The sequence below is a fragment of the Artemia franciscana genome, chromosome 17 (assembly GCF_032884065.1).
Source record: "Artemia franciscana chromosome 17, ASM3288406v1, whole genome shotgun sequence".
In the NCBI taxonomy this organism is placed as follows: Eukaryota; Metazoa; Arthropoda; class Branchiopoda; order Anostraca; family Artemiidae; genus Artemia; species Artemia franciscana.
The window spans coordinates 24,920,145-24,944,519 of NC_088879.1; the positions used below are offsets into that span (position 1 = coordinate 24,920,145).

At 32.8% G+C, this 24,375-nt stretch overlaps 1 protein-coding gene across 3 annotated transcripts in view; it reads left to right on the top strand.

Moving 5' to 3' along the window:
* LOC136038049 (lachesin-like) overlaps window positions 1-24,375 on the top strand; it is a 114,175-nt gene that overhangs the window by 21,115 nt on the left and 68,685 nt on the right. For all 3 annotated transcript variants that reach the window (XM_065720998.1, XM_065721000.1, XM_065720999.1), the window contains exons 3-4: window positions 5,215-5,422; window positions 12,215-12,373. In XM_065720998.1, coding sequence (XP_065577070.1) covers window positions 5,215-5,422; window positions 12,215-12,373 — 367 coding nt within the window. The remainder of the gene's footprint in view (window positions 1-5,214; window positions 5,423-12,214; window positions 12,374-24,375) is intronic.

Below are 24,375 nucleotides of genomic sequence, written 5' to 3' on the forward strand. Positions count from 1 at the left end.
TTTTGAACTGTTATATTTTCGTCATGGAAAGGCAGTGTGGTCCTTGAAGTTATCTAATTCTATGACTTTTAGTCTCAACAAACTCTTAAAAAATTAAGTCAATTTTTGAGTCTGATCTTGTTATTTATGGTACATGGACATATTTGGACATATCCTTTCGTCAAAATCAAAAAGGTGGTGAGGTTTATATTATGACAGGGTTCACACACAAACATCTCTACAGCAATCACAGCTACCTTGTTTATTGCATAACAAATTCAAAATGAAATCAAAGCATTGAGAATAGTTTAGACAATAGCTTAAATTATCATGCTATAGATTGTTATAATTGCCAGTAGTTTAGTAATATGTATCAAGTTCGTTTATTAAAAAGAGTCCTGTTTTGCTGTTAAAGATCCTAATCAGGTCTGGAGCGGTAGCTATCAACCTAGTAAGAGACGATCATGACCCATAGAAAAAAAACACAATAGCCCCTAACTCCAAAAATTAGCGTCAGACTGATACACAAAGTACACTATTAAAACTTCCTTATCCAAAACCTCTATAGAGGAAACTTACAGTCTAGTGGCTTGGACAACAAAGAGAATCCATTGGCTTGAAAAACAAGAAAACTCGTTGAAACCAAGATATTCTGCATCGAAGGTATCTTTTTTCCATTTTTTTTTCTCCGTCACTAGCGGAACACTGGAATATAGAACTATTTCATGGATCATTTCAAAGGAAATTGGTGTATCAAGAAACCCCTTCCAATTAACAAATAATTTTAAAGTTTAATAATTTTCTTTTAAAAACTGAATTTTCTGCGATTGCTGCAATCTAGGAAAAGACGAACACGCCCAATAATAACTAAGCAAAATAGCCCAAAACCCCGAAAATTTATGTTAGATCAAAACACAATTATAGCAACAGGACAATTATAGTTTTTCACCTTGAACAACAAAGTCAAATACCACTGTTTGGCATTTATAGCAATGATGTGTCTCATTTTTTTCTTTTTTTTGTCCTGATCAGAGATTTTTGATGGCCAAATTTAAAGGAAATTGCTACATCTAATCACTTTTGGAAGCGGAAGACAATTTTATTTGGCAAAATAAATACTTTTTTCACGAAAAACTAAAGTTCATACACAAGATCGCGGTAACAGTGAGAGTTGTAACCTAGTAAAATACAAATGTGGCCAATTCTTGTTTTTAATTACTATTGAAAAAATGTGAGAGATGTTTAATGGCTCACTTAAAAGGTAATTACTATATTTAGTGCCTTCTATAATCAACAAAAATGATTTTTTCTTATATTTTTATACATACATGATGATGCGACAAACACTTATCTTTTGACGTGATCTCTTGTTGTCATGGATACGAAAGATTATGACAAAGTTTTTTTTTTATTAACATCTAAATGACAAAACTACATATACAACACTAATCCACGTTCATGGTGATAAGTTTGCAAATAATATTATAAATGAATTAAAGAATCTAAAACAGAATGCTGAAATCCCCCAACATTTATATAATAACCTTTTCCTCCGTGGCAGCTTTTGTACAATGTTTTAAGGTTTGCCAAAATTACACAAGCAAGGCTTTCCTTTAAGGCCTTTCTTAGCTTTTACGAAAGCCCCCGCTTACAATATTGGGAAATGGCTATGTACAGTCTTCAAACCTTTTTTTTATTCTCAAAAATCATACATAAATAATTCGGTTGATTTAGTCGACAAACTCATTACGTAAATATATCAGAAAGCATAATAATAAATAGTTTTGTCATTGTTTCTATGTATAAAAACATTGATGTGACAGTATCTGAGTGATTATTAAAAAATAAAATAGAAGAAAATTATCATTTAATTGAGGTTTCAACGACAGGAATATATTACGAGGTTTTAATGACCTTGGTTAAACTCTGTAATAAGCATTCTATATTTTTTCGGTTCTGTAATATTTTTATTCGCAGATAAAGGGCCTGCAGATGGGAGCACCCCTCTCCGGGTTGCTGGCGAATAATTATGTGGAACACCTTGAAAATTGGGCGTCAAATTAATATTTCTTGAGACACATCTATTCGGGACGATCCATGAATAACGTAATATTACTTTTGACTTTTGGGGAAAATGAACTTAGAGGTTTTTAAGATCGCTTTAATGGAAATGATAGATTATCTTAGAAATTGAAACCCCAAATAAAACACCATTTATAGATGTGTTAATTATTCCTAGCATTGATAAACTCGATCTCACTATTTACAGAAAATCAACACAAAATAATAGTTATCTTCATTTCAAATCGAATTACCACCCCCCCAAGCAAAAAGTGACTTCGTAACCTCTCTCGTCTGTCGAGCCCTAAACATTTGCTCTTACTCCCACATCTCAACCGAACTAAACCTTATCAGGACACACTTTTTAGAAACGTGTATCCCATTTTACTTATTAATAATACAACTAGGCGTAGACTGGAAAAACAATCCTGTAAAATCAATGGTTTTTTACCATGTGAGAATCCTGTTAAGCCCTCAAAAATAATCTACCTCACATACATCCCAAAAATCGCTACGAAGTTTGCAAACAAAATATTTTGTATGTAGTATTTGCTAATAATTTCAAAGTAATGAATTTCCAAAACTCTTGTAAATATAGAACCCCAGTTACTCCCTAAAGAGTGATTTGAGTACCACGTGACTGTGGCAAATACTATGTAAGTAGAACCCGTCAGAATTTCGAGCAACGCCTACAATAGCATAAATATGACGTCACCAAAAGCTTCAAAATCTAATTCTGCTAATGCTTCTTTTGATTATGCTTTAAGCAGCCATGCTTTTGATAACCCCAGCCACAAAACATTGTTTGAAGCATCCGCCTTTATTACCAATTAAATAAAAAAACCAAGTTTTTTGAAATGAAAGTAAGGAGCGACATTAAAACTTAAAACGAACAGAAATTACTCCGTATATGAAAGGGGCTTTTCCTCCTCGACACCCCGCTCTTTACGCTAAAGTTTTTTATTGTTTTAAAAAGTAGAGTTGCGAGAAAGAATCAAACTTTAGCGCAAGGAGCGGGGTGTCGAGGAGGAAAAGCCCCTTTCATACACGGAGTAATTTCTGTTCGTTTTAAGTTTTAATGTCGCTCCTTACTTTCATTTCAAAAAACTTGGTTTTTTAACTAACTTAAACTCGCATACGAACCCCTCGTATGCGTAATAATCTGTTCATTTTAAGTTTTAATGCTTCTCCTCACTTTCAATTGAAAAAACTTTTGCACGTTTATATTTTCATTGTTTTTTTTTTTTTAATAGTAATGCTAGAAAATCCTGTGCCCTTTTCATTGTATTTCTCTTCCCCAATGAAATATTCCTCCAAGGAAAGATCCTCCCATATAGCCCTCTCCCCTGAACCCCACATTCAAACCAAAAAAATCCCCCTGATAACGTCGGTACACTTCCCAGTAACCATTACTGTATGTACACATTGGTCAAAGTTTGTAACTTGCAGCCCCTCCCCCAGGGACTGTGGGGGGTAAGTCATCCCAAAAGACATAGTTATTATGGTTTTCGACTATGTGGAACAAAATGGCTATCTCAAAATTTTGATCCGTTGACTTTGGGAAAAAATAAGCGTGGGAGGGGGCCTAGGTGCCCTCCAATTTTTTGGTCACTTAAAAAGGGCACAAGAACTTTTCATTTCCGTTAGAATGAGCCCTCTTGCAACACTCTAGGACCACTTGGTGGATACGATGACCCCTGGAAGAAAAAAAAAACAAACAAAAAAACAAATAACACGCACCTGTGATTTGTCTTCTGGCAAAAAATACGAAATTCCACATTTTTGTAGATTAGACCTTGAAATTTTTTCTATAGGGTTCTCTGATACGATGAATGCGATGGTCTGATTTTCGTTAAGATCATATGACTTTTAGGGGGTTTTACCCCCTATTTTCCACAATAAGGCAAATTTTCTCAGGCTCGTAACTTTTGATGACAAAGACTAAATTTGATGAAACTTATATATTTAAAATCAGCATAAAAATCCGATTCTTTTGATATGTCTTTTAGCATCGAAATTCCGTTTTTTAGAGTTTCGTTTACTATTGAGGCGGGTCGCTCCTTACTACAGTTCGTTACCACGAACTGTTTGATTACAAAGCCATGAAGCAATTTGTTCGAAAAGCAATTGAAATCAGACTTGAGATAAATAATAACATTTCGTTAAATAAGGATTTAGGAAAATACTCACTAAATGCTCAATAAAACCTCATTAAAAATTAATTTCACAAAATATATTAAAAAAAACAGTAGACACTAACACAGAACCAGTTACAAAAAGAACTTCGAGGTTAGCAGCCAAAAATTCCAGATTAGTAGTGAAAGCGTGTTTTTAATTCTTTTTCTTTCATTTCAATGAATTGCCTTGTATCACCTAACATTATTTATCAGTCCTGGCTGAACTTGGCAGAAGGGAGGATGCTGGGACTGTCTGAAACAGTATTTCATTTTAGTTACGATGGTTTTATGTTATTCTTAGTCTGTTTTCTTTTTTATATTTATGTTTTGCTGAGGACGACCCTTCGACAACGGATCAGAATATGAAATCAAATATAGAGTTTCACTGTCTTGCAAAAATAAATCTCCATTGTTCTTCTAGATTTTGATGTTTTCACGGTGGGGTAGTAAGATAAACCGAAATGATCACCGAATTGACCTTAGTACTGAACTCTCAGTAAAAGTCTGTACTAAATTCTGTGCATTGGTGGATACATAGCGTGGGTTAGGGTTTACGGTCTCTCCTGGCTTTCATACATTTTTCTAGGCTTTTGATTGAGTTTATTCAAATCTGCTGCTGGCCAAAGGAGTAAAGACTCTCCTTTGATTGGATGCAGTCTGATTACGTGCAGTTTTCGCGTACTTAAATATGAATCTGTATAAAAAAAATACCATCGAAAGTTCAGTGCACTACTCTGTCCAAAAAAGAAGAAAAAAACTCTAGCCAGATCCCGTCCAACAACATCTTCTCACAGTTTCTACGAAATTTTCAAACAATCTCAACCCAATTTTCCGTCTCAGACATGCTGTCACTGGACTTGTATTTTTACTTTTATTTCGTTTTCTTATGGATGTTTTTGTGAAAATTAGTAGGAGTATTCATTGCTTGGTAAGTATAAAGTTAAAAATTAGAATACCAACTTCATTTCAAAAAAAAATAATGTCATTTTTTTTCCAGGTTGCTTGGATATTTTTGGAAAGTTCGGCTATTTTAACTGTTCAAACTCACGTAATAACAAGAAATCCTAGAATAAGTGCTACGCACGAGGAGCATAAAACCTGGAATTTGCATATTTCTAACATACAGGAAAACGATACCGGTAGATACAGTTGCCAAATCAACACTCCAATAGTCAAAACACAAGTAGGATACCTTAAGGTAGTTGGTGAGTAGTAGATAACATCTTTTTGTGCATAAAATGATGGTAAAACACGCAAGACGGGTAAAAAGGGCTTTTATTTCACCAACCCCTCACAGGTGCCTATGAAAGACAAAAATATTCCAGCAATATGACTCAATTTATTGTGAAAAAAGAAAATCGTTTTTTTTTCTTTTCATTTGTGTAAAAAGAATAATTAATGTTTGAGGAAAGAATCAAATTCAATGTAAGCATACTTTCAATCACACTGAACATTCCTGAAAGTGAACTCGTAATTATTCAATCGCTAATAAGGCATACAATTTTGTTGATCGTCAGAAAAATTCAAGTGGGTTTCTAATACCACGAGATACCCTTGTAACGAATAAAAGACTACAACACTATATACAATTTGTCTTGATTAAATTTTAGTGTGCGGGTGCCCGAAGGGCACCCGCATAGGTCGCAAAAATACAGAAAAATTACTGCCTGAGCTTGGCAACCCCATAAAAAGGACAGGATTGCACTGCTTATCTAGCTTTTATCTTCGGATTATAAGAACCTTTTTTTTTTAACTTCACACATCGTCCCATTTATTAGAAAAAGAATGTTATTGTCAAATAAGAGTCGAACAACTATAAGCATTGGACGACATAACTGAATATGATAACTCATAGAAAGAAGACAAAAATACAATTACTCGAACGTCGTGTATCGTGCAATATTGCAAATCATTTAAAAAATGTAAATTGGGTTTTAGTAATATGAGCAACAACTTAAAAAAAACCTGTCTCTTTTTAACAAATCTTGAATTATGTCTTTAGAAGTTTTTGCCTTCAACCTGCTTATCGTTTTCGTTAGTTCTCTCTCTCTCTCTCTCTCACCCACTTTCTCTCTTTGCTGTTTTAGATTTGCTACAACTAGTATCTACTCTGATTCTTGAGAATATTCCGACAAACAATGGCAAACACCATGTTGTGAACAGTTCCTCTCACTTCTCATTCACTAAGCCTTGGTGCAAGAGCTCTACGATCTATAAACGGGGACAGTTAACGGATATATCAAGAGTAATTTATGCTGGGAAGCAACACGGCCAGAGCACAAATCGAAATAATAGTGATGCTGGATATTAGTCTTTCTGTGAAGTTGTAATCACATTGGGAACTTCCTGTGTTTTGTCACTGGAAGTAACACGTGATTTACTTGACAACAGAGGTTGGATATTTTGAATGCGCGTTGAAATGGTATTGAAGTGGCATAAATCATGTAAAATAAAATTTAATATTAATGCGTCGAAATTTCAATAGTAGCCATCGAAAACCATTTGAGCTATTTGAAATTAATATCAACCGAAGACGACTAAGACGGCTTTGTTTCACGTGAAGAGCAGCATGAATGATTTCTGCTTTCATCACGCACAAACAAGATGACCAAGCGCCTTACAAAAATCAATTTTTTCTGTATAAGCTTGTCCAATATCACCGGGCAACTGCGCCACATACGTTGAAATCTTAGGCGTACGATTAAAATATACAAATGATGGCCAAAGATTTATGTAATCAGAGCTTTACCGCACAAAAAGCAAAAAAACAACAAACAAATAAACACGCATTCGTGATCTGTCTTCTGGCAAAAAATAGAAAATTCCACATTTTTGTAGAAAGGACCTTGAAACTTTTATAAAAGGGTTCTCTGATACGCTGAATCTGATGGTGTGATTTCAATGAGGTGAGGCTTGTAACTTCTGATGGGTAAGACTAAACTTGATGAAACTTTTGTGATTAAAATCAGCATAAAAATACAATTCTTTTGATGTGAATATTGGTATCAAAATTCCATTTTGTAGAGTTTCGGTTACTATTGAGCCGGGTCGCCCCTTACTACAGTTTGTTACCATGAACTGTTTGATTCTCACTTGCCTTGAATTGTTTTCTCTCTATTATTTTAATAAAAAAGGTAAGAACTTTGTAGCCACTTAAGCACGAGAGTGATAATTCTAATTAAGAGAATTGGTTATTTAAGTAAGAGAATGAGTCTTTTACCGTTTGGGAAACGGGCAGTAGCCGTACTCTTGTTGGTAGTGAAGACACCATTCATTAGAAGCACAACTTAGTTCTTTCGGAAAGAATTGGAGAAAAACTTTTGGAAAGTTTTTTTTTGCTTAATTTTGTTCGTTTTTTGATTGCAAGAAGTTCCAAGTTTTTAAAAAACTGCTTATTTCGAAATAAGATTTTTTTTTTCAGCATCAAACTTACATTAAAGTATCAAAACTAGTATCAAAGTAACAATATCAAAGAACCAAAGTATGAAAGTAGAGAAAGGATCGAAGTAACAAGTATCAAAAGTAACAAGGTATTAAAGCAAGCAAAGTATCAAAATAGTGATAAGCAACTTGCACAACTTACTGCCCTCGCACCGTAAATCAAAGTAACCACGTAAAACACTAAATCCAAGTATCAAAGTAAACAAACTATCAAAGTAACAATAATTAAGTTCCGTAGCTCACCTCTATTTCCTTGGGGCTGGGGGGGGGGTCAACCCTGAAAGCATAGTTATTTAAGCTTTAAACTATTTTGAACAAAATCACTATCTCCAAATTTTGACCGGATGCCCTTTGGGAAAATGAGGCGTGGGCGAGTTGGCCAGTGATCACTTTTGACCCTGAAAAAAGAGCTAGAAGTTTCAACTTTCGATCGAATGAGCCCCCTCCAAAGTTGATACGAACACACCTTCCACAGAATCTTATATTCTAATAACGGGCAACTTACATAAGTTACAATCGTTTCCCCGTGGGCTAGGGAATATTTCATAACCCCTAAGTTACAGTAATTTTAATTTTGGAATACTTTGAACGAAATGGCTATTTACAATTTTTGATAAGATCTATTTGCATAAAAAAGGCACAAGGGGGAAGAGGGCTAGTTACTTTTTGTCACTTTCAATTCTGAAGAACTTACAACTTACATAAGTTACAATACTTGTCGCGGGTCCTATAAAGGATTTCTCGTTCCCTAGTTTAGAGTGATTTGAATTTTGTACTATTTTGAACAAAAAACCCGGAGTTGTTGTTATTTGATCTTTAATCTATTTTGACAAAATTGCCATCTGACTCTTGAGATAGGCACTAGAAATTCTGATTTAAAATCAAATAAGCCCTCTCTGAAGTTTATGCAACCATCCCTTACATAAAAAACATTGTATGCTCCTTGGGTACAACACTTGCCCATATTCTTTGGGGGCGGCTGTCTTATCCCTCGAATCTCTGTTACATTATCTCTGATCTATTTTGAACAAAATGGCTATATGAAAAATTCGATTGGGCGCATTTGGGGAAAAGAAGGTTGGGAGGGAGGGGACCCGCGACAATACTTGTCGCAGGTCCTATAAAGGATTTCTCGTTCCCTAATTTAGAGTGATTTGAATTTTGTACTATTTTGAACAAAAAACCTGGAGTTGTTGTTATTTGATCTTTAAACTATTTTGACAAAATTGCCATCTGACTCTTGAGATAGGCACTAGAAATTCTGATTTACAATCAAATAAGCCCCATATTCTGAGGGGGGCTGTCTTATCCCTCGAATCTCTGTTACATTATCTCTGATCTATTTTGAACAAAATGGCTATATGAAAAATTCGATTGGGCGCATTTGGGGAAAAGAAGGTTGGGAGGGAGGGAAGCTAGTCGCCATCATATTACTTTTGACTCTAAAACCCTACATAAAAAACTATGTTTATCTATCTTGGAAAGTTAAATTTGGAGTACAGCAGATGATACTATCATAGCCAGTTTCAATGCAGTTTCCATGTACACTTCTTGTGGTCTATATTATAGCTTTTATATCAAAAGATTTTCCCGTTTGAAGAACCTTTCAGCTTTTTTTTTAAGTTTTTTTTTAATACAGTCAATATCTTAGTCGCAAACACTAAGTTAAACTTGTACAACCAAGTAAATATAAAATGAACGAAATTCCCTTTTACAAATAAGGTCCGAAGTACTTTTAAGAGGTTCTTTTTTGACCTGTTTGTTTTTATAATTCAATCTCAATAACATGGTGTCGAACTCCAATCCAGAATCAAGAAAATTTAAGATCAATAGAAGTCCTTATTTCAAATAAGCAAGCAAATCACTTTCTTTAACCTTTTCTTGTCCAGTTATGATCATTCCATCCCCAGCCTACAACATCATAAACAGAAAGAATTAAAAGAAATAAAACATAAAAAATCTTCTAAGGTAAATTAAAAAAAACAAGCCTTTTCAGATGAAAGTAAGGAGTGGTATTAAAAAATGAACAAAAATTATACCCGTGTATGAGGTAGGCTGCCTCAACTTGTTACGCTGAATCTTATTTGGGCTTTCACAAAACTTGCTATTACAAGATTGAAACATTGCATATAAATAGAAAAAAGAAATGTTACCATTTGAAACTGCTGACAAACAAATGTCCAGATAGCCCTTTCTACATGCCCTCTTAGTAGATTCCTGATGAGGCTCATAATTGCTTTTTTCGCCTCTGTCCCAGCAGACCTGTGAATATAATTTCCAACGCTACATAGAAAAAATTGTCATAATAAGAGGAACAATTCTACTCACCCCTCCGCCAGAAGGAGTGACAAAGGCGTAGACCAAAAATATTTCTGAAAATGAAAGGGGATAAGATATCTATTTCTACTTCATGCCACTTTCCTTAGTACTCTTTCCATATTTTCTGGAGATTTGGCAAAAGTTAGGATGTTTTGGCAATACAATGCACTCTTTTAGACATCCCCTACCTAAAAAATGATTGACCACTCCTCCTTCACAATAGCCGATGAGCACTTTCACATTATTGTATATAATTTCTTTAAATGTGAAAAAAATTAGTTTCGTTAACTGAAACTTTAAAATGAAAATCTGAAACATCTTTTTGTAATAAAAAGGGAAGTTTTAGCCGGCAGCACCATTATTCAGGCTTTGTCTAAATGAAGGGAAATGAAAAATTAAATGCTACATTCCCCCTTTGATAGCCCTTCCTATATTTTCTGGAGGCTCATTGAGATTTTAATAATTTTGATATTGAAATGGGCTATTTTAGATATCTTGTGCCGCCCCACCTAAACAATAGTCCGCCGATCCCTTCTTGACAGCTGACGTACCTTTACTCTCTTTTCTTCATTATTTTTATTTGATTAATTTTCCTTTGCATGATCAGTTCTATATTCGGGGAAAATTTTCCGGGGCAAACTTTTCCCCAGGGGGAATTTTCAGTGTGGTTTTCGAGGGAATATGCCGGATCCTGTTCTTATAATAAAGTTTTAGCCTCCTTTTCTAGGGGGTACAGTGTAGATAAGACCTCATCTACAATTTTGGTTTATTTGTCTCAATTTTCTAAGGACTTTTCATAAGATCCCTTCCTGGGTCAAAATTTAAAGAATCATATTGAAGGATGTTGCCAAATTATTGGCCTAAAAATTGTTTTTCTGCCTTAGCTGCTTCACAGAAACTCTTCACTCTACAGTTAAAGAAGCTTTCAGACAAAGAAAATTTTTTTAAAGAATGATCGTCTTTAGCACCAGAAACAGCTCTGTGATTGATAAGGTATCGCCAGCTTTTAAAGAAATCTGTAAAATGTGTCAGACTTCGGCAAAAATGTACCAACGAATATTCTAGGATCAAGTGACAACAAATATGGCGAAGGCTGTCGTGAGGTACGATCGTCGTAAGATGTACCAGCTAGCCTACTTAGAGTAGCCACAGGAAAAAGCAGGCACAGTACCGAGCACTAAAAGAATTTGACGTAAAGTTATCTCTGATAACATAGCTAGGATTGAGTAGAAGGAATCTCCATTCAATTACTTGCTAAGTCCTCAGACCACTTAAGTGGAGCATGAGGAGTCTCCTGCACTATTGCCATTTCAAATTCCTCCGTCGGATCAACCCAGTTCTTTAAATATCTGCGACGGAATAAGTATAGATCCTTCGAAAGCTCTTGAGGGTAGTGGAGTCATACATAGTCATACCTTAAGAATAATAGGTTAGAATGTTTAGACTAATTACCAGCTGAAATCTACAGATCTCTTTCCTTTTCTGTAGTGCAGAAGTTTTAGATCTCACTATGTGCGATATCTGGGACAAGGAATATGAGCTGTCTATTACTATTACGATATTTAAAAAAGGTGGCGATGTGGAATGCGAAAATTATAGAGGAATCTGCCTAACTGATTCAGATGTGAAAAGAAAATCACAACTTTACTGGTAAAGAAGTTCTGCATTGTCCGTGACAGTAGACCAAGACCAATTTGGTACGGGGTGCTTCAACCAACTCCTCATCCTGAGACAAATCCAAGATCACAGAATCAAGTGCTAGCAAGAGACGATCTAAGTGCTCATTAACCTCATCATTGCTATTAACTTTTGTTATTTGTGTGCAGTATCATTCACGATATAACATTCACAGTGTAACACTCTGCTGTCCACGTCTCCATGAGAACCATGAGGACCATGAGGATTCCATGAGGGACCCACCACTAAGTACCATGGGATAGGCAGAAAACCCTACGGACATGCTTGTCAAGCTCAATATAGAATATATTGTAAATGTTTGATTTTGTACTTTATAACGTATTATATGGTGCTGTGTCGTGTTTTATTTTTTTCTTGCTCTGTTGCAGATTATTTCGCTTATATATTCACATTTATAGTGCTTGAATTTATACTGTATTTGTGTTGTTACAATTTGTAGGCTTAGCCGGCATGACATTTGTTCCAGTAAGGATGTTAATCAATTTATACCGTTTTTTAAGGCGTAAATATAGTAGAAAATATTTATTTTCTTCTTACAGTCCCTCCGTCAATTGATGACTCTTTGAGCAGCTCAGATACCATTGTAAAAGAAGGCCATGACGTTACGTTAAATTGCCATGCGATGGGCTCACCCCAGCCACGAGTAACCTGGAAGAGGGAGGATGGTGGTCGCATGACCTTAAACAGAACTCACTCAAGTATGATATCAACTATTTAAAGTAGGATTTACGGTCCACAAAATAGTGGAGTCAAAAAGTACTTTCTGTGCATTTTTTATAGTTTCCGGGTTAAAGTCATACATACCCCTCACCCTGGAGGGGAGATATTTCAAAACCGTAACCATAAATAATTGGAAATTTGGACTATTTTTAACAAAATGGCTATCTCAAAATCTTGATCTATAAATTTGGGGGAAAAGGGCTTCCTTCAAAGTTTATACGAGCACCACTTCCATAAAAATCTGATGTGCCCCTGAGGCATAGCTTACAACCCTAGCCCGGGCTTTGATAATTGTGTCAACCGTGAAGGCATTATTTTATGATCTTCAACTATTTTGAGTAAAATGGCTAGCTCAAAAAAAAGATCGGATGCATTTGGGGAAAAGAGGGCATGGAGGAGCTATTTACCTCCCAATTACTTTTGGCGATTTAAAAATGAAATTTAACTTCCAATTTCTAATCAAATGGGCCTTTTCCAAGTTTTATGCGTCCGATTTCTCCAGAAAAAACCTTCTATGCACCTGGGGCATAACTTACAACCCCTGCCTCAGGGTTCTAGGGTTTGTGTCAACCCCAAAGGCATTGTTACATCATTTTTGAACTATTTTGATCCCAAAGGATATCTCAAACTTTCTATAAGATACATTTTGGGAAAAGAGGGCCTGGGGGAGTTGCCCTCTAGTCACTTTCGGTTTTTAAAATAGGGAGCTAGAAATTTCAATTTTCAATCAAATTAGCCTCCTTCAAAGCTTATACAACCATCCCCGTCCATAAAAACTTATAATATGCCTGGGGAATAGCTTTTATCCTTTGACCCCAGGCTTTTGCGGGGTTACATCAACCGTAGAGACATTGTTGAATGATATGAGGACTATTTTCAGCAAAATAAACATCTTAAATTTTGACCCAATTCATTTAGGAAAAAAGTCGTGAGGGGGGAGATACTTACCTAATGATCATTTTTTACTCTTAAAATAGAACCAAAAGTTTCAATTTTTAATCAAATGAGCTCTTTTCAAAGGCTGTACGACTATAGAACTGTATAAGCCCCCGGGGTATAAGCCATAACACTCGTTCCCAAGATAGGGGAAGGGTGTTGTCAACCCCCGAATTCTTGTTATATGATCTTTGTTCTATTTTGAACAAAATGCATTTGGGGAAAAAGGTTATGAAAGGGGCTAGTAGCAGTGAAGTCTCTTGGGATTCCACGGGGGCCCTAACCCTTCGAATTCTGATCCCAGCACTTTTCATTAAAAGTTACTTCATGATGCAGGTCTTTGTTGTGTAATAGGGAGTGTTTTCTTCAAGATTCAGGTGTTTGTTCTGTTAATTTCTTAAAAACCTACGAGGGGCAGGACAAACCCTCAGGGCCAGTCAATCAAGATGCGAACATAGACATTGCATCATATTATTTTCTTTAGTTTTTTAAAGAATGGAACTCACGTGTAGGTCACGCGTAATGACGGTGCACACGGAAGTTACGTATTGACGACGCACACGTTGGCTTACGCAATACTTTGAGAGATATGTTTCTTTTCCTCAGGAAGTTTTTTCTTCAAGATTCGTTTTTTTTTCAGGATATTTTTCTTCGATATTTCATTTTCTTCGAGATATTTTGTTTTAAGAGGTATTTTCTTCGAGGAATTTTTTTCAAGATTTTTTCCTCAGGGAAACGTATAATCTGTAATCTAAGATTTCTATCTTTTTTCTGGACAAATATACAATAGATGTTACGATTCAGGAAATACTTTCTAGTGGAAATGGTTAAACAAAGCTATGGATTGTGTATTTCTTATCCTTGTAAATAACTCACATACAGGGAGGAAATTGAAAAATTGAAACTGCTTACAGTTGATATAATCCTGCTTCTTACAATGTTATTAATTTTCTAATGTGAGCTATAAAACACTCTTTGTTGACTCTCAAATGGCTTTGTAAGACATGGCCTTCTTATTGTACATACAAGTTTTATTAATAAACAAATTTACGAAAGTTATTAAAAATCTTTATTCGTAGGGTACTTGAATCAATATTATGCACATATGAAAGGTTTATTTTCCACTACAAAGTCATTCAATTGGGGATTGTCCACATAAATACTGAGAAATTTACCCCGCGCGCGTAAGTCGTTACACACCATATTAGTTACGCGCCATTGTAGTTGTGTCCCTGTGTCCCACCTGTGAATATATATATATATATATATATATATATATATATATATATATATATATATATATATATATATATATAAATATATATATACATACTAGCTGTTGGGGTGGCGCTTCGCGCCACCCCAACACCTAGTTGGTGGGGGCGCTTCGCGCCCCCCCGCGCGCGTAAGTCGTTACGCGCCATATTAGTTACGCGCCATTGTAGTTGTGTCCCTATGTCCCACCTGTGAATATAGATATATATATATATATATATATATATATATATATATATATATACTAGCTGTTGGCCCTAACACCTAGTTTGTGGGGGCGCTTCGCGCCCCCCCCCAAGCCCCCCCGCGCGCGTAAGTCGTTACGCGCCATAATAGCTACGCGCCATTGTAGTTGTGTCCCTATGTCCCACCTGTGAATATAGATAGATATATATATATATATATATATATATATATATATATATATATATATATATATATATATATATATATATATATATATATATATATATATATATATATATATATATATATATATATATATATATATATATATATATATATATATATATATATATATATGGTTTTAACTACGTAAAACTTGCGAATCTACAACATTCTTTGCTGTCCCATTGTCTTTGCATATAAATAGATTGTCAGGTTTACCGACTCTTGAACATGCAACATATAATGGTCCATGGGAAAACAATCTGTATTCAGATCTATACCTCATGATTCTAATGATTGCCCTTGAGCTTTGTTGATGGTGATTGCTAATCGACCATTCCCTGTCCCGGTGTCCCGGTCGTCATTTATATCCCCCTGTTTCCCCCGGTGTCCCCGTTGTAGTTGTGTCCCTGTGTCCCGGTCGTCATTTATATTCCCTGTGTCCCGGTCGTCATTTGTATCCCGGTGTCCCGGTCTGTATATACATTCGTTTTTTAGTTTTGTTTTTCTCCTTTATTTTTTTCCTTTTTTTTTCTTTTTTAGCTTATTTAGATTTTTAGATTTTTTAGTTTTTTTATTAGTTTTTAGTTTTTTTTTCTTTTTAGTTTTTTTGTCCCGGTCGTCATTTATATCCCCCTGTTTCCCCCGGTGTCCCCGTTGTAGTTGTGTCCCTGTGTCCCGGTCGTCATTTATATTCCCTGTGTCCCGGTCGTCATTTGTATCCCGGTGTACCGGTCTGTATATACATTCGTTTTTTAGTTTTGTTTTTCTCCTTTATTTTTTTCCTTTTTTTTTCTTTTTTAGTTTATTTAGATTTTTAGATTTTTTAGTTTTTTTATTAGTTTTTAGTTTTTTTTTCTTTTTAGTTTTTTTGTAGTTTTTACCTTCTTTTTAGTTTTGTTAATTTTTTTTTTTACTTATGTCCTGGTCGTCATTTATACTCCCTGTGTCCCGGTGCTTTGTTGATTGCTAATCGAACATTCCTTTTGTCCTGGTCGCTTTCTCTTTGAGTGTCGTCATTTATTTTTTTCTTTTTTAGTTCTTTTAGTTTTTACCTTTTTTAGTTTTTTTTAGTTTTTTAGATGAAAATTTTTTTTAGTTTTTTCCTTTTTTTCTTTTTAGTTTTTTATTGGTTTTTACCTTTATTTTAGCTTATTTTTCAGTTTTTTCCTTTTTTTTAGTTTTTTTTTATTTTTTATTTTTTTTAGTTTTTTACCTTTTTTTAGTTTTTTTAGTTTTTTTAGTTTTTTAGCTTTTTTACTTTTTTTATTAGTTTTTAGTTTTTTTTTGTAGTTTTTGCCTTTTTTTAGTTGTTTTCAGTTTTTTTTTTAGTTTTTTATTGGTTTTTACCTTTATTTTAGCTTATTTTTCAGTTTTTTCCTTTTTTTTTAGTTTTTTTTTAGTTTTTAGTTTTTTTAGTTTTTTACCTGTTTTTAGTTTTTTTAGTTTTTTTAGTTTTTTAGCTTTTTTATTTTTTTTATTAGTTTTTAGTTTTTTTTTGTAGTTTTTGCCTTTTTTTAGTTTTTTTAGTTTTTTAGCTTTTTTGTTAGTTTTTAGTTTTTTTGTAGTTTTTGCCTTTTTTTAGTTTTTTTAGTTTTTTAGCTTTTTTATTTTTTTTATTAGTTTTTAGTTTTTTTTGTAGTTTTTGCCTTTTTTTAGTTTTTTCAGTTTTGACGTCACCTGATCCAGTTTTTTCAGGTGACGTCACCTGATCCATCCACAGACAGACAGACAACTTATTTTTATATATATAGATATATATATATATATATATATATATATATATATATATATATATATATATATATATATATATATATATATATATATATATATATATATATATATATATATGTTTTTAACTACGTAAAACTTGCGAATATACAACATTCTTTGCTGTCCCATTGTCTGTGCATATAAATAGATTGTCAGGTTTACCGACTCTTGAACATGCAACATATAATGGTCCATGGGAAAACAATCCGTATTCAGATCTATACCTCATGATTCTAATGATTGCCCTTGAGCTTTGTTGATGGTGATTGCTAATCGACCATTCCCTGAGTCGCCATCGTCATTTATATATCCCCCTGTGCACCCCGGCGTCCCCTTTGTAGTTATGTCCCCGTGTCCCGGTCGTCGTCATTTATACTCCCTGTGTCCCGGTGCTTTGTTGATTGCTAATCGAACATTCCTTTTGTCCCGGTCGCTTTCTCTTTGAGTGTCGTCATTTATTTAGATTGTCAGGTTTACCGACTCTTGGACATGCAACATATAATTGTCCATGGGAAAAACAATCCATATTCAGATCTATACCTCATGATTCTAATGATTGCCCTTGAGATTTGTTGATGGTGATTGCTAATTGAACATTCCCTGTGTCCCGGTCGTCATTTATATTCCCAGTATTCCGGTCGTCATTTGTGTCCCAGTGTTCCCCTTTTAGTTTTTTTTTTATTGGTTTTGACCTTTTTTTAGGTTTTTTAGTTTTTTTCTTTTTTCTTTTTAGTTTTTTTTGAAGTTTTTATCTTTTTAGTTTTTTTATTTTTATTTATATTTTTTTAGTTTTCTTTTTCTCCTTTATTTTTCAGTTTTTTTCCTTTTTTTAGTTTTTTTTCTTTTTTAGTTCTTTTAGTTTTTACCTTTTTTAGTTTTTTTTAGTTTTTTAGATGAAAATTTTTTTTAGTTTTTTTCCTTTTTTTCTTTTTAGTTTTTTATTGGTTTTTACCTTTTTTTTTTAGCTTTTTTAGTTTTTTTCGTTTTTTCTTTTTACTTTTTTTTTTAGTTTTTATCTTTTTTATTTTTTTTTATTTTTATTCTTAATTTTATTAGTTTTCTTTTTCTCTTCTATTTTTCAGTTTTTTCCTTTTTTTTAAGTTTTTTTTTAGTTTTTAGTTTTTTTTTGTTTTTTTTCCTTTTTTTCTTTTTAGTTTTTTATTGGTTTTTACCCTTTTTTTAGCTTTTTTAGTTTTTTCGTTTTTTCTTTTTACTTTTTTTTTTAGTTTTTATCTTTTTTATTTTTTTTTATTTTATTCTTAATTTTATTAGTTTTCTTTTTCTCTTCTATTTTTCAGTTTTTTCCTTTTTTTAAGTTTTTTTTTAGTTTTTAGTTTTTTTAGTTTTTTAGTTTTTTTAGTTTTTTTAGTTTTTTAGCTTTTTTATTTTTTTTATTAGTTTTTAGTTTTTTTGTAGTTTTTGCCTTTTTTTAGTTTTTTCAGTTTTTTTTTTAGTTTTTAGTTTTTTACCTTTTTTGTGGATCGTCACCTGATCCACAGATCCACAGATCCACAGATCCATTTTAAGTTTTTTTTTTAGTTTTTAGTTTTTTTAGTTTTTGTTTCCGTTTTTTCTTTTTAGTTTTTTATTGGTTTTTACCTTTTTTTTAGCTTTTTTAGTTTTTTTCGTTTTTTCTTTTTACTTTTTTTTTTAGTTTTTATCTTTTTTATTTTTTTTTATTTTATTCTTAATTTTATTAGTTTTCTTTTTCTCTTCTATTTTTCAGTTTTTTCCTTTTTTTAAGTTTTTTTTTTAGTTTTTAGTTTTTTTAGTTTTTTAGTTTTTTTAGTTTTTTTAGTTTTTTAGCTTTTTTATTTTTTTTATTAGTTTTTAGTTTTTTTGTAGTTTTTGCCTTTTTTTAGTTTTTTCAGTTTTTTTTTTAGTTTTTAGTTTTTTACCTTTTTTTTGTGGATCGTCACCTGATCCACAGATCCACAGATCCACAGAAAACTTATTTTTATATATATCTATATATATAAAAATAAGTTGTCTGTGTGTGGATCTGTGGATGGATCAGGTGACGTCATGTTTGTCCGCATATGACGTCTGAATTATTTCACACTAATACAAAAGAAGAAAAAAACTAAAAAAGGTAAAAACTACAAAAAAAACTAAAAAGAAAAAAAAACTAAAAAAGCTAAAAAACTAAAAAAAACTAAAAAAAGGTAAAAATCTAATAACTAAAAAAAATTGAAAAAAATAAAAAAAGGCAAAAACTACAAAAAAAATAAAAACTAATAAAAAAACTAAAAAAGCTAAAAAACTAAAAAAAAAAAAAAAAACTAAAAAAACTAAAAAAAGGTAAAAAACTAAAAAAAACTAAAAACTAAAAAAGAAAAAAAACTAAAAAAAAGGAAAAAACTGAAAAATAAAAGAGAAAAAGAAAACTAAAAAAATATTAATAAATATATATAAAAATAACTTGTTTGTGGGTTATGTCTGTCTGTCTGTCTGTCGAGTGACGTCGTGTTTGTCCGCATATGACGTCTGAATTATTTCACACTAATACAAAAGAAGAAAAAAAACTAAAAAAGCTAAAAAACTAAAAAAAAACTAAAAAAAGGTAAAAAACTAAAAACTAAAAAAAACTGAAAAAACTAAAAAAAGGCAAAAACTAAAAAAAAACTAAAAACTAATAAAAAAAAACTAAAAATGCTAAAAAACTAAAAAAACTAAAAAAACTAAAAAAAGGTAAAAAACAAAAAAAAACTAAAAACTAAAAAAGAAAAAACTAAAAAAAAGGAAAAAACTGAAAAATAAGAGAAAAAGAAAACTAAAAAAATATTAATAAATATAAAAAATATAAATATAAATATAATATAAATTAGCAATCAACAAAGCACCGAGACACAAATGACGACCGGGACACAGGGAGTATAAATGACGACCAGGACATAAGTAAAAAAAAAAACTAAAAAAACTAAAAAAATGGTAAAAACTACAAAAAAACTAAAAACTAATAAAAAAACTAAAAAATCTAAAAATCTAAATAAACTAAAAAAGAAAAAAAAGAAAAAAGGAAAAAAATAAAGGAGAAAAACAAAACTAAAAAACGAATGTATATACAGACCGGGACACCGGGATACAAATGACGACCGGGACACAGGGAATATAAATGACGACCGGGACACAGGGACATAACTACAAAGGGGACGCCGGGGTGCACAGGGGGATATATAAATGACGATGGCGACTCAGGGAATGGTCGATTAGCAATCACCATCAACAAAGCTCAAGGGCAATCATTAGAATCATGAGGTATAGATCTGAATACGGATTGTTTTCCCATGGACCATTATATGTTGCATGTTCAAGAGTCGGTAAACCTGACAATCTATTTATATGCACAGACAATGGGACAGCAAAGAATGTTGTATATTCGCAAGTTTTACGTAGTTAAAAACATATATATATATATATATATATATATATATATATATATATATATATATATATATATATATATATATATATATATATATATATATATATATATATATATATATATATATATATATATATATATATCTATATTCACAGGTGGGACATAGGGACACAACTACAATGGCGCGTAACTAATATGGCGCGTAACGACTTACGCGCGCGGGGGGGCTTGGGGGGGGGGGCGCGAAGCGCCCCCACCAACTAGGTGTTGGGGTGGCGCGAAGCGCCACCCCAACAGCTAGTAGATATATATATATATATATATATATATATATATATATATATATATATATATATATATATATATATATATATATATATATATATATATATATATATATATATATACATATATATATATATATATATATATATATATATATATATATATATATATATATATATTTAACTACGTAAAACATGCAAATATACAACATCCTTTAATGTCCCATTGTCTGTCCATATAAATAGATTGTAAGGTTTACCAACTCTTGAACATGCAACATAATAATCGTCCATGGGAAAACAATCCGTATTCAGATCTATACCTCATTTTTCTAACGATTGCCCTTGAGCTTTGTTGATGGTGATTGCTAATCGAACATTCCCTGTGTCTCCGTCGTCATTTATATATCCCCCTGTGTCCCTGGTGTCCCCGTTGTAGTTGTGTCTCTGTGTCCTAGTCGTCATTTATATTCCCTGTGTCCCGGTCGTCATTTGTGTCCCGGTATCCCAGTCTGTAATCTCTCTTTGAGTGTCCCGGTCGTCATTTATATTCCTTCTGTCCCGGTGTCCCGGTCATCATTTGTGTCCCGGTCTGTAACTTCTCTTTGAGTGTCCCGGTCGTTATTTATATTCCCTGTGTCCTGGTCGTCATTTGTGTCCCGGTGTCCCGGTCTGTAGTGTCATCTTATAATGACGTCATATACAAAGCCTTATATACTTATAATGACGTCAAATGCAAATCCACAAACAAACAAACATGCATATATACAACTTATTTTTATATATATAGATACAGTTTCTTCTTTAGTTTTTTTTTTCTTTTTTAGTTTTTTCGTTTTTTTTGTTTCTTCTTTTTATTGATTTGTTTTCTTCAATTTGTCAATGTTCATTCTAACATTGACACTTGGAAAAATCTTTACGTGCCAAGCATGCTAAAGCTCCAACAATTTATATTAAACCTTAAGATTTGGGGTATCTGTTTTAAGGTTTTCGAATTACTTTAATCTATTGTCAAAATATATTGAAATATTTGTGCAATTCCCAGTTTTTTTTAGTTATTTCTTTTTTTTTTTTAGTTTTTTAGCTTTTTTTAGTTTTTTTCTTTTTAGTTTTTTATCCTTTTTATTTTTTACGTTTTTTGTCTTTTAATTTTATATTTTTTTAGTTTTTTCTTTTTAGTTTTTTTTCTAGTTTTTTACCATTTTTCTTTTTTCGAATTACTTTAATCTATTGTCAAAATATTTCGAAATATTTATGCAATTTCCAGGTTTTACATTTTAGTTTGTTTTCTTTTATATATATAGAAGATATAATCTGGCATAACAGACAAAGCGTAACAGACATAACACACAGACAACTTATTTTTATATTTATAGATTGTTTAAAAAGGAAATGGAATTGAAAACTTTTTTGAGTTAGCCTTCCCCTTATTTCCACTGGTCTTGTAAAAATTGGCTACCCTTGACATTCCTGTGGTATATATTATAATTCCTAAGGCATTCTCTGATATTTTCGTGACAAAAATATGCTTTAAATCCATTTACTCGTGTTTTGCAAGCCACTCCCATCGTCACGCCCCCATGGATGTTCACACCATTTTGGCACTCTATGGCTTCCACAAAATACCTTCGGGTAGAAACTATCATTTCTAAGGCATTCTTAGATATTTTCGTGATAAAAATATGCTTTAAATCCATCGGTTCGTGTTTTCACAACCCACCCCCAGCATGATGCCTCCCATGGCAATTCAAGCCACCGTGGCACACTATGGCCGGCACATGACAACTTCTGGCACACCTCATGATTTCTAAGACATTTTTTTCAGATATTGAGGAATCAGATATCAGGAAAAAGTTTGAACATCCCTGGTCGAGACAAGAGAATGAGAAAAGACAAAAAGTGATTCCACCTTCTATTTTTATCATGGAATAGCTGAGAATGCCTTAGATGTGATAATGCGCATTAGAAGAGTAACACGGGCCAGTCAAAAGAGGGGTACAGGTTGGCAATTGTCGTGGGAGCATCATGTTGGGGGTCCCTCGTGAAAAAAAGAACAAATAGATTTATAGCGTAATTTTTATCAGAAAATGTCTCCACGGTGGCATCAATCACCATGGGGGCATCAAGTTGGGTCGGCTTGCGAAAACACGAATCAATGGATTTAAAGTATATTTTAAATAAAATTTAATATAAAGTATACTTTATAAAGTACATTTATGAAGACTCAGTTTCTTGAAGTTTCGGTTACTATTGATACACACTGCTTGTTACTTACAATTCTTTATAAACACGAATCAATGGATTTAAAGTACAATGTTTATTCTGGAACTCTAAAATGCCTTAGGAAGGATAGTTTGTCCCAGAGGGTACCGTTTGCCAGCCATAGTTTGCCACGGTTGCGTCAATTGCCATGGGGGCATTAAGTTTGGGGTGGCTTACGAAAAAACGAATCAATAGATTTAAATTATATTTTTCATCATGTAAGTATTTGAAAATGCCTTAAGAATGAGGATATATCCAACAGAAATGTCACGGAGCCGCCAATTTTTACAAAATATATGTAAATAATGGGAAGCTCATTCAAGAAATGTTTTAAATTTTATGTCCTTTATAAACAATAAGGAAATATAAATTAAAGACGGAACATATTGTAATAGATTAAATGTTTTGCCAAGGGTAAGGAGTGATTTTAAAACTTTTGAGACATATCAAAAGGCAAGGAGGGGGCTGCTGTGTTTTTAGAACGCAATATTTGCATATTTTATAAGTTTTGAATTTCAAAGGGGAAAATATCTGAAACCACTGGCTGAAGAGAATAAGAAAAAGGTTTATTCAACAAAATGTTGAGTGAATTTTATGGTTTATTGCTTCTCGCCATATTACAAAGGCTCTTAGACCAAATTGGAAAGCGAGTACAAAATTTATTCATTATAAGCAATGGTTTTCGTGCAATATTGTATTTTTGATGTTGCGGATATTCTCATGACGAATTTCTTAGCGTTCTTGTTGAGGATTCCCAATTCAATGACTTTATAGTGAAAAAGATGCTTTCCTACCTGTATAATTTTGATTCCAACTGTGTTTCAATTTCAAAAAAGTCTTTCAATTCTGTTTGTAAATCTGTTTATTAATAACACTTGTATGTGCAATAGAAAATTCTTGTCTTACATAGTTATTTGATAACCAAAACTGAATTTTTTCTAGTTCATTTTAGAAAATAAATAGCATTGTAACAAGCTGGTGCACGTCAAATATAAGTAATTTCCAGTAATTGATTTTCTACCTGTGTGTGTGCTATTTCAAAGGATAAGAAATATGTAATCCATAGTTTTATTGAATCATATCCTTTAGAGCGTGGTTTTCAAATCATAACAGCATGAATTTCATATAGGTCCAGGTGACTATGCCACCGTTCCATCGGGGGAAATCTTTGGTCTTACTTTCTATTCCTAAAGTGGACACAAACCTTTGATGATGAATAATATATGTTCCCTGAGGAAAAACATACTGAAGAAAATTTTTTGAAGTTAAAATACCCTAAAAAAAAAATCTTAGAAGGAATTTTTAAGGATAAAAGCTCCTTGATGGAAAAAGAGTCTTAAGAAATAAAAGCCTTGAGAATAACCCGTAGCACCCACATGTGCGCCGTCATTACGTACCATCCACATGTACGCCGTCATTACTTAACATCCACGTGTACGCTGTCCCTTAAAACACCAAAAAAACTATGAAGTAACGAGTATATTCGTAATTTGATTGGCGAGGCCTCAGGGTTTTTCCTGGCCCCGTAGGTTTTTTAAGTAATTACCGTAACAAACATCTGTATCATGATGAAAACACTCCCTATTGTGTAACGAACACCTGAGTCTTGAAGAAAATACACTCTAATACGCAACAAACATCTAAATCCTGAGGA